This window comes from Salvia splendens, chromosome 9 (genome assembly GCF_004379255.2).
Source record: "Salvia splendens isolate huo1 chromosome 9, SspV2, whole genome shotgun sequence".
In the NCBI taxonomy this organism is placed as follows: domain Eukaryota; kingdom Viridiplantae; phylum Streptophyta; class Magnoliopsida; order Lamiales; family Lamiaceae; genus Salvia; species Salvia splendens.
Genome location: NC_056040.1, coordinates 29919146 through 29930810, shown reverse-complemented (window position 1 = coordinate 29930810; position 11665 = coordinate 29919146). Strand labels below are relative to the sequence as shown.

Here is an 11665-nt window from a genome sequence, read left to right as displayed (position 1 = left end):
CGATTTCATTGTAATTTTCAGTTTTTAGTTCTTCCTTCTTGGGTTGTATGACGCCCGGTATTGTTTATCTCTTGTAATTCCAGTTTTTTCCCCAACAAAATCTAGTGATTCTAATGTCGATTTCATGTTTCCGTACACTTTCCGATCAAGTTCTGTCCATTGCATTTTCGTTCAACCATGGTGTTCATACTTGATTAGTTTATAGTAGGATAGAGGTAGAAGAAGATGGAGAATCGCATCAAAATTTGAAAAGTAGTTTTAGTTTAATTGTTTTTGTCTTTTTGTGCTTCTACTTTTCCAGTCTGCACGGCAGTTTAGGTAATGGTCATCTTTTCGCTTTTTCACATGCATGTCGAGCTTAGGAAACTCTTTAGAGTAGTGAGTAAGTATTTTAAAATGTCTTCATGTTTTATTTAAAACGATCAAAAATATTTTCTCATTTATTTCTTTTCTGTATGTCAGTTCCCATAGTTTAGTTAGTCAGTTAGCTTAAGTTTAACTTTTATCTCCCAAGTCCGGTAATTAAACTTGGCCCACATCCAATATTTAAGCGTGACAACAGCCTACTCTCTTTATCTAGAACGTCCTGTTTATTGGGATTGGTATATCGAAAAGCATATTCTGAGCATGTTGTACAGATAGAATTGTCTATATACAATAAAGTCTACAATCCGCTTTTAACCCAGGCTATAAGAAGTAATTTTATCGCATTGGTGTTTGCTTATTCATTCATACGATGTTTCTAAAAAAATTAAATGTATGAGTAGCAAACAAGTCTAATTTTATGTATAGTAGACTGGTCGTTAACGTCATTCACAGAAGGTGACGCAATCAGTTCTTTGTAGAAGAGAAATAGACAAAACCTAGATAGGCTTTGGCCACCTATCGTGAACGGTTGCAGTGTCAGTACTCATGTTCCTTGCTGGGTTTGGTGCCCCTTGCACAGCGGAAGACGTGCATGAACAAATAAATCATGCATACAAATCTATTTAACTGATTATGGGATCAATTGATTCACATGTTAAACACAAACAATTACATACAAGAACACACATAAATTCATGTAAAAGGAATTAAAACCAAAAACATGAATTTTCTACGGTTTAGAATTACCGAACAGATTCTCCAAAGAATCGACGATTGCTTGCGCCTTCTCCACGTGATGTTCTTCGTACTCAACCACAAAGCTTCTAATCTGTATCCCGAACTCAGAAAATGACATTTGGGTGGGCAAAGATTGTCAAAATCGAAAAGGGTTTGATTACAAAGAAGATAAAATATCAGTTCTGTCAAAAACTGATTTCTCGTCCACTCCCAGAGGGGGAGCACGAAAATTAAGAGTAATTAATCATTAAATCTTCTTTCTAATCTCCTTTTATGTAGAGTTATAATGGGTCAGATTAGGGGTCCATGGAGGTTAGACTTCGGCCAAACCTGTTGGTCTTTTACTAATTAAATTGAGTCTCAATTTAATACAAGTCCAACAAAATATTATTATCAGCCACTATAGTAAAATAATATTGACTGCCCATCCAATCCCAAATTACGAGTAATATGTGGCTTTACCTCTTTAATTTATTATTTCTCGTGTTTAAGATATAAATATCTATTAATTAATTCGAAGTCTGCTATATGACTTTAATTAATTATTATCTTTTACCTAGAGTTGTCTAGTTCAAAATTTTTATTTATTATTCTGGAATAAATTCCAACCGGTCGGGTTTCTGAATAATAAAACCTTTTTCGAACACCTCTTGAGTATTGTATCAAACTAGACTCACCCAGCACATGATTCATTGCAATAACAATACTAGCACCTCTAGAAATTGATCACCACAACCTATATCAGGATTCTTGGATTGTGAAAAATCCGCACCGTTTGATAAATCAAAGTAATGCATAATCAACAACGTATGCTCAATATTATATCAACAATGATTAAGAAATAACAATCACCAGATCTCAACTGTTAGATCCTTCAGTGCTATACCACACCAGTGTCGTTTATTTCCTAAGGTAAGGAAACATGCGAACTGACACTGCAACCTTTCACGATAGGTAGCCAAAGCCTATCTAGGTTGTGAAATTCTATTTATCTTCTACAAAGGACCGACTGCATTACCTTCTGTGAACGTTGTTCACGATTAGTCTACTATGCAGAAGAATTAGACTTGTTTGCTTCTTTTACATTTAAATGTTTGAGAAACATCTTATAAATGTATAAGCCAACATCAATGCAATTAAATTACTTTTTCTTGCCTTAGATTAGTGGATTATAGAGTTTATTATATACAAACAATTCTATCCGTGCAACATGCTCGAAATATGCTTTTCAGTATACCAATCCTAACAATCCATACCTTAGGAAATAAACGACACTATTGTGGTACAACACTAAAGGATCTCACAGTTGAAATAAGTCTTTCTTATTATTTACCGAAAGACGAGGTCTCGTGATTTTTATTTCTGAATCATTGTTGACATAACATTGATCATACGATATTAATTATGCACTACTTTGATTTATCAAATGGTGCAGATTTTTCGCAATTCAAGAATCTTGATATCTTGGGTAGTGGTGATCAATGTCTAGAGGTGCTAGTATTGTTATTGCAATGAATCGTGTGTTGTGTGAGTCCAGTTTGATAATATCCTCAACATGTGTTCGAAAAATATTTTATTATTCAGAAACCCAGCCGGTTGGAATTTATTCCAGAATAATAAATAAAAATTTCGAACTAGAAAACTCTTAGGAAAACATATTAATTAATTAAAGTCAAATAGCAAACTTATATTAATAAATGGATATTTATTAATATAAAAAGTGAAGGTCAATTTTGGTCCTAAACATATGACCAAAATACGAATTTGGTCCAAAACATTCACTTTTTGAAAAATAGGTCCATAACAATGAAAATGTCGACGAAGTAGTTCTTTTTTGACGGTTCTGTAAAAAAACTAACGGTCAATGCTAGTTGAACAGTGGCATGACCGTTAGTTTTATGACGGAACCGTAAAAAAAGGACCACTCCGACAAGGATTTCATTTTTTATGGACTTGTTTTTCAAAAAGTAGATATTTTGGACCAAATTCATATTTCGGTCATATGTTTAGAACCAAAATTGAAATTTACTCAATAATAAATTAAAAAGGTAAAGCCCGAATTACTTGTAATTTGGGATTGGATGGGCAGTCAATATTATTTTACTGTAGTGGCTGATAATAATACTCTGTTGAACTTTTATTAAATTGAGGCTCAATTTAATTAGCAAAAGACCAATAAGTTTGACCCAAGTCAAACCTCCATGGATCCCTAATCTGACCATCATAACTCTATATGAAGGAGATTAGAAGATAAATAAATTAAGTCAATCATTTTAATCGTTCATCTCTCTCAGATTCAACTATTTTTTTAGTTCTCTCTAGAACTGAAATTCTGTTTTTTTTTTCTAGTCAAGTCCTTTTTATTCTGACAAGCTTTGCCCACCCAAAGGTCATTATTTGAGTTCGGGATACAGATTAGAAGGTTCGTGGTTGAATACGAAGAACATCACGTGGAGAAGGCGCAAGCAATCAATGATTCTTTGGAAATCTGTTCGGTAATTCTAAACCGTAGAATATCATGAGATAGGGTTTTAATTCCTTAAACATGATTTATGTGTGTTCTTGTACGCAATTGATAGTTTAACATGTAATTAATTGATCTCATAATCTGTCAAAGAGATTCGTATATATGATTTATTTTTTTATGCATGACTTCCGCTATACAAGGGGCACAAAACCCAACATTGTCCGCACAAACAACAAACAAATAGCCCCTCCACCCTTGTGGGACTCGATCCTTACTTCCCTTTACAGATTAATACTCCCTCCGTCCCACAAAAATATATGCACTTTCAATTTTTGTCCGTCCCACTAAAAATATATGCATTCCATTTTTGGAAAGTTATTATTTCTATACCTCAACTTATTTACAACTTATACCACCATTAAACACTACTAATAATGTGAGCCCCACTATCAAGTAACACTACTTTAACTATCATTTTCATCGTCTCTCTTACTTGACCAATTTTGTCTTAATTCTCGTGTCATATCAATGGTCCATATTTTTATGGGGTGAAGGGAGTAGTATTGTGGGTTGAGGTTGTGAGAACGCTTGGATTGCATGTCCAACGACTCACCATAGGCTAGATCATAGGAGGCGAACCTGTACCAGCGTAGGGTGTCTACTTGATCAAGTCCGCGTATTTATTTTATATCCATATTTAGTGTAACAACAGTTGTGCACTCTGATGCATCTCTCGATGCGTGAGCAAACATATTAACAACCATTCACTCTAAAATTGATAATATGGACTAACCGAAGAGAGATAGAATACCGCAATCGGAAGTCGAGGACTTGAACAACGTCCAAAATGAGGGCCAGAATCAACCTTACAAGGTACAACAACAAAAATAATACTCATCCTCCCACAGTAGATGACACACTCGAGAAATAACATGAGATTTTAGGAGATGTTGTTTTATGTGTTAGGTGAAGAAATGACACGAGATTTTAGGAGATGTTGTTTTGTGTGTTAGGTGAAGAGAGAAAATAGTATATTTATATTAATGTGAGAGAGAACCTTTTCTAAAAAAGGAAATGTGACATCTTTTGTAGGACAAACTAAAAATGAAAATGTGACATCCATTATGGGACGGATGGAGTAATTATCTCTCTAGTCAGGTGAAATAATTACCCCTTCCGCTCCATAAGAGTATGCACTCTTTCCTTTTTAGTCTGTCCCACAAGAATATGCACTTTTTAATTTTGAAAACTCTTTTATCTCTAATGAGGTGGTTCATTCTCCACTAACAATACTTTGATTACTTTTATTTTTCAACTCTCTTACTTTATGTAGAGCCCGTTCTGTTCCCAAGACAACTCCTATCTTGTTCTATAATCTTTCGTTCGGTTTACTATTTCAGCCAAATCTCGGCCCGCAACTTTAGATATGGGCCCGTCTCGACCCATCTGAGTAGCCTCCTTTTCTTCCTAATCTCATGACTAACCATCAGACCTTGCCCCCTCTGACTAATTTGTCGCATCTCACCCCCTTCTCATCCCTCCACTCTAGTCTACAGCCACCGTCTGTGTGGGTCGAGGGAAGCGCGGCGGAGGTGCGGCGACGGTAGCAAAACAGAGGAGAGAACTGAGTCAAGGTAGTGAGAACTGGGTGTGGGTGTGTTTGGTTCCATGTTCCAGACATTTTGTTCACTTCCCAGCGAGAGAGAAGAAAAGTTGAGAAAATATATTGGTGGAGAGAGAGTTATTCACAATGTGTGAAGTACTAATTAATCCTAGACAAAGCCCATTTAAGCCTATCCTAGACTATATTCATGATAATTTTGTACATTAAACTGAACGGGCACATATTGTACATTAAAACTCGTGCTCAACTAAAAGTTTGTGTTAATAACAATCACTATTCTTCTTATCATTTTCATCCTAATCTATCAAATGCCAATAATAATTATCTACAACCTTCTCTATCTTTGTCGGTGACAATGAATCAATCAATGAACCTATAAAACTTAATAACTATTCTGATAATTGTTTTTTAATCTTAGTAGGACCATATTTATTTGCTACAATATTTTAGTTTGATCAATAATTTCAATCGGTCTAACTAATTAAATCGTTAACGGATGGCTTCACTGGTTTACTTGTCGGTTCGGATTTTTAAAAACTCAACATCGCTCCCATGCATATGAGTTCGAAACTTATTCTCTTTTAATTTTTTTTTGTATCTACATTCTTATTAAATAAACCACTATTTATTTTAAATTCCAACACATCCTATCAGCAGTTTCCTTTTTGTCGACGACCCAACCGCATTCAGAAAAATTACCAGGGACGTATTTTTCCTAATTCGGATTGTAATTTAAGACTTTTAAATCGAGTATTATATACACACATAGAGAAGAACACTTTGTGTTCGATTATGAGTGGTTACGCTTACGCATGGTAAAAAAAGTTTGAAAAAAATCAGCAAAAGGCATCTGATTCATATGCCTCAATTTTAATTTTAATTTCTAATTTCCTTTTCTTTTCTTTTTTTTCTATTGATGCTGCCCATTTATAAGATCCCAGAAAGCTTCAGTCCTCATTCATTGAGATGGTTTGAAGGGTCCCCTGATTTCACGAACCTAATTTGTTTGAGATAGAAAATCAGAATGGCGTTCATAACGGAAGAAATGATCAAGGAATTTCAAGCCCAGATTGAACAAAGTCAACCTTTTTCTACTCCTCAGCATTTCACATTTTTAATTTTAATTTTTTTTTAATTTTTGGCTTTAATCTCTTCATTGCAGTCGATGAACCGCTGAAGAAATCATTCCTGGTTCGTAATTTTGTTGATCCATTTTATGTTTTATCAGTCAAGTGTTGACTTTGAAGTTCTCATCATCTGTTTTTTTCAGTTCTTTCATGATTTTGTATTATACTGGTAAAAATGTTGTAAATTGTTTCTGTTTATCGGAATTGAAATGGTCAATGTCAAAATCTGATTGCACCATAGAAAAAGATCCTTTGGTTGTTTGATCTTTTTGGCTACTTTGTCTGAATTGCCCTGTGTCGGTTACTCAGTTTATGTGTGAAAGACTAGAGTTTGCATAAAGTGATCATCATTAATCAATATTTTTTCTCAAGTTTGGATATTATTTACCATTTGCTAGTATTTTTTTGGTTTTTGTATCAGCTTGAGTTTCACTTGAAGTTTTGAACGTATTTTGAGTGTATTTGTTCTCCCCACAAAACGATTTTTATTTGCGTGGTTTACAAATTTGCTCGTGATTGGTAATATGCAGAATATACATAATGGTTACGAGAGGGAGACCTTGGTGAGGTTTATTACAGCAAGGGAGGGGAGTGTCTCAGATGCATATAATATGGTTTGCTGCAATACCCTTTGTTTTCCTTTTAACGTGACTTGATTATCGTATTCAGTGTTACCCTAAAACTCTTGATGTTTTTCAGCTTATTGAATGTTTGAACTGGAGGATACAAAATGGTATTGATGACATATTGGCGGTGAGTTGTTGGGATCATTTTGCATTTCATGTGTTCAATCTATTTTGCTTGCTTTATTTTTCATTCAATCTTGTATTCGGTCAGTATTCAATACTGATATTCCTTTTGTGTTTTTATGCAAACTACTAGAGATGTATAAGGAAAAAAAAGATTGAAAATGTTCGGTATAGCCACTAAAGTTCTACTGTATTAGTGTAATCTACAGAGTATATACATTACTGGTGGGTTCAAGAGATTTTGTTCGTGGCTCTGATTTCTTGTAGTACAAGTATTTCGTTAAATACTCTGTATTATATCAATCAAAGACAATGCTACATGTGCCCCTTGTTGGCTACTGAACTCAAATCGTGTAAGGAATTTTGGTAGCGTAGAATTGTCAAAGTTGGAAGCTGTATAAAACCTTCCAATGCTTTTTTTTAAAATGTCATGGAAATGAGACGAACCTTTTTTCAGCATGTGGATGGCGGCTTTTCTGTTTTACTAATGATGTAACTGTGTTGCTTTGTAGAAACCAATTAACCCTAGTGATGTGTATAGAGCAATACGGGATACTCAGCTTGTGGGCGTATGTGGACGCACTAAAGAGGTACAGATAAGTGTCTTCTTTATCAAGACTGCAAATTCTAAGTTATTTTGATTAATGGATTCATGTTTTACCTCGAATTTTTTAGGGTCTTCCTGTCATTTGTATTGGCGTTGGGCTCAGTACATACGACAAAGCATCTGTAAGATGTCCATGCTTTACTCCCTTACCTCATTCTCGATTTCAGGAATAATGTAAAAAATGTATATATTGCAAGATTGTGTGTTGAAAGTGCATGTGTAGTGAAATTTATATTTATTTATGTTTTCTTTTCCTTATGTACTCCTTTCCAATTGATTTTCCTGTTTTAGATTCACTACTATGTTCAATCACATATCCAGATGAATGAATACAGAGATCGCGTGGAACTAGTAAGCACCGGCATCCAATATTCAAATTTCTACTGCTTGTATATTTCTAATTGTATCTGCTAGACAGCTTACACTAAGCTTTTGCAAATAGCCTTCTGCTTCCAAACAATATGGACGGTATATTGGAACATGCGTAAAAGTTCTGGACATGACTGGTCTAAGGTTTTCTGCTCTGACTCAAATGAAGGTAACGTGCCAATTTCCATGTCCGTAGCTGGATTTTGTTCGATCAATTACAAGCTGATTTTTTATCTGCATTGAAGTTTTTATAACCACACAATTTTTTTATCTCCTTGTTTAATTGGTAACCTTCTGGTAGATAATTTGAGTTTGTTAGTTCTTTCATTCTTTAAAGCCTTTCTTAAAAAATTTAAACAGACTACTAATTTCTTGTAAAATTGGCTCAACCAGAATTAAAGAAAACTGATATAAGGCACATTGAAGATAAATGAGCATTTGTGAGAAAGTGACGTCTCAATTGTGCTTCTATCGATAAAGGAATTCTTATACTTCCTTCTTTTTCCAACCCGGCATCACTTGTAGCACCAGAAAAGTTTGACGATCAGTTTGCTGCTTAGGGATGAAATGAGTGAACCATTTGTCAGTCTTCATGCATAAATTGCATCAGAAATCTATACACCTCTTTTGTCTGCAGTTGTTGTCTGCAATATCCACGATTGATGACTTGAACTATCCTGAGAAGACGGAGACTTATTACATAGCCAATGCCTCATACATATTTTCATCATGTTGGAAGGTCTGAACATTCAGCAACGATGCACTTCATATGTTTTTATCTCAACATTCGGATAATACCATAATCCTCTTTCATTTGCAGGTTGTCAGACCCCTTTTGCGAGAGAGAACGAGAAACAGAGTTCAAGTTCTTTCTGGTTGTGGAGAAGATGAACTATTGAAGGTTGGCACTATTCCGGTTCATGCTCTCTTGCTAGTCGAGCTCATCTTGAAAAAACATTTTATTTGCTCTGATGTTATGCCTCATTCTGCAGATTATGGATTATGAATCCCTTCCGCACTTCTGCAGAAAAGAAGGCTCTGGATGTCGGAATTCTAGAAATGGATTGGCTAGCAATTGCTATAGCTTGGACCATGCCTTCCATCAGCGGCTCTACAACTACGTTAAGGAGCAAGCTGCATTAGTGGAGTCAGCTGCTCTGGTCGAACATGGTTCAGTTCATGTAGATTATCCCGAGCCTGATCCAGAAGATATAAAAGTTGCACAAACCATAAAATCCGAGTTCCAAAAGCTTGAGAACCGAAAAGGGAGCTGTGACTCATCGCACGAGCTTGAGAAAAGTGGGGACTGAAGGGAGCTGGGGGGATGTCACTTCATAGTTTGAAAACATACTGTAAGTTGCCCGAGCTGCCAGAGCAGCGTGACTCGTATATTATTACAAAAGCATTCTACAAATCCTAAGGACGGAGCAGTAGGAGCCGTCGAGGATGAGGTCCATCCCTTTATCAATGAAATCGTACGACTTGAAATTAAATACTCCATGTGGCATTACAAAAGTATTCTGCTATTGTTCTTCTTGTATATTTTTGATATGTAAGGCTTATAAAGATAAATGTGTAGCAGACTATGATCGTTGATGTTATTGTGTGGATTGAGAAGTTTTTGAGATTGATTTTTTCTTGATAGTCTGTATCAAAATGGTTCTGATACGGACTTTGTTTATCTAATTGACGTGAAAAATAAAAATTTTATATATCAATTTTTTGGTTGATAACAAATTTTACTAGTGAGTAGTGTAACTACTCACTTCTCACTTTTACTCCATCCGTCTCCTATCTTTTACCCACTTTTGCCATATCAGTGGTTCTTTACTTATTGTATTCCACTAATTCATTTACTCACATTTTATTATACTTCCTTCGTGCTATTCTAATTGACACATTTTCATTTCTGGGATATCTCATTCTAAATGACACATTCCTAATATAGAAACATCATTCTTTCGACTTTTTTCCACCCCCTTACTTTATTTGTCTACTTTACTCACAAAACAACACTACATAAAATCATGTACCAAATTAGAAAAGCTTCAGTTAGAGGTGGGCTGAGGAGTACTACTTATATATAAAAATGGGACCCACATTCCATTTTTTTAAATTTTTTATAACATTTCTTAGCCTCCGTGCCCAAAGACTAGAGAGTAATTACTAGTAATTGTTAGAGTTTTATATACTAGAAATCACCTTTCGAGTGATTGCATGTTGTAAAAACTCTTTTTTTTCAAGGAATAAAACATACTCCCTTCATCCCCCAAATATTGTCTCACTTTGAGCCGACACGGGTTTTAAGAAATGTAATGAAAAGTGAGTTGAAAAAATTAGTGGAATGTGAGTCCTATTTTTATATATTAGTTTTATAATAAAATGTGAGTAGGAATGAGTTAGTGGAATATGAGGTCCACTACCAAAAATGGTAAAAAGTAAAATGGGACAAATTTTGTGGGACGAACGGAAATAGAAATATCGGACAAACTTTCAAGGACGGAGGCAGTATTATTTTTGTCATAATGATTGTTATGTTTTACATTTAGTGGTTGTTTTCAGTCTGCATGTTTCTAAGCCTTACTGAAATAAGATGACATTGGTGTGCTATAACATTGGGCGAATCTAACAGCAAGACATGTCTTTATGCTATCTACTAAAAGACGAGGTTTTGATAAATAATCATTTTTTAATCAATATATTTAGCATTGAGCATAGGTTATTGATTATGCATTACGTTGATTTATCAAATGATGCGAGTTTTTCGCAATCCAATAATCTTAATATCTTGGGTAGTGTTGATTAATATCTAGCGGTGCTAGGATTGCTATAATATTGGAACGCGTGCCTGGTGAGTCTGATTTGATAATGTCCTCAAAATGAGCTCGAAACAAGGTTTTATTATTCGGAACCTGACTAGTTGGAATTTAATTGCTCTATGAATAATAAATAAGTGTTTCTTGCTAAGTCTACTCTTGGAATAAAAAATATATTAATTCATTAAGTCTATAACAAACATTAATTAATCAATGGACATTTATATCTTAAGCACGAGAAATAACCTTTTAAAAGTGGAAACTCAGATTACTTGTAATTTCGGATTTGGATGGGTAATTCAATATTATTACTGTAGTGGCTGATAATAATATTCAAATATATGATTGTATTAAATTGTGGGTTCAATTTAATTAGAAGAGCAAATTGGGTGAGATCACATTTAAACCTCCATCTATTCCTGACTGAGCCAAATATGTAACTTTAATATAAATGAGAGAATAAAGGAGGAGTTGAAATTTTCTCTCTCCTCTACTTTGTGTGGGAGTTTTGTCTTCTTTCCTTAAGTCCTAATATTTTGATAAATCAGTCCACCCTGATATCAAAATACATTTCGAGAACCAGTCAGAAGTATTGAATATTATCACGTGGAGAAGTAGCAAGCAATCTTTGATTCTTTGGAGAATCAAGAAGGTATTAAATCATCTCCGTATAAAAGCATGTTATAATTATGCGAATAGCTTTTGTCTAAATAATCTGCTAAATAGATCTAATTCTCTGATTATTTGTGCTTCTGCTGTCAACCCAATCACTAATAGCGTAGTATACTCCCTCCCCCTGAAT

The 11665-nt window shown here is 34.6% G+C and overlaps 1 protein-coding gene across 1 annotated transcript; it reads left to right on the top strand.

Annotated features, from left to right (window-relative positions):
* Window positions 1-5735: 5735 nt before the first annotated feature.
* LOC121746623 (SEC14 cytosolic factor-like) lies at window positions 5736-9784 on the top strand. The gene is made up of 12 exons (XM_042140526.1): window positions 5736-6010; window positions 6130-6274; window positions 6358-6386; window positions 6853-6936; window positions 7022-7075; window positions 7584-7661; window positions 7747-7800; window positions 7970-8029; window positions 8121-8216; window positions 8685-8786; window positions 8868-8948; window positions 9040-9784. The coding sequence occupies exons 2-12, from the start codon at window positions 6220-6222 to the stop codon at window positions 9355-9357; spliced, it is 1011 nt and encodes a 336-aa protein (XP_041996460.1). The 5' UTR covers window positions 5736-6010; window positions 6130-6219; the 3' UTR covers window positions 9358-9784.
* Window positions 9785-11665: the final 1881 nt, after the last annotated feature.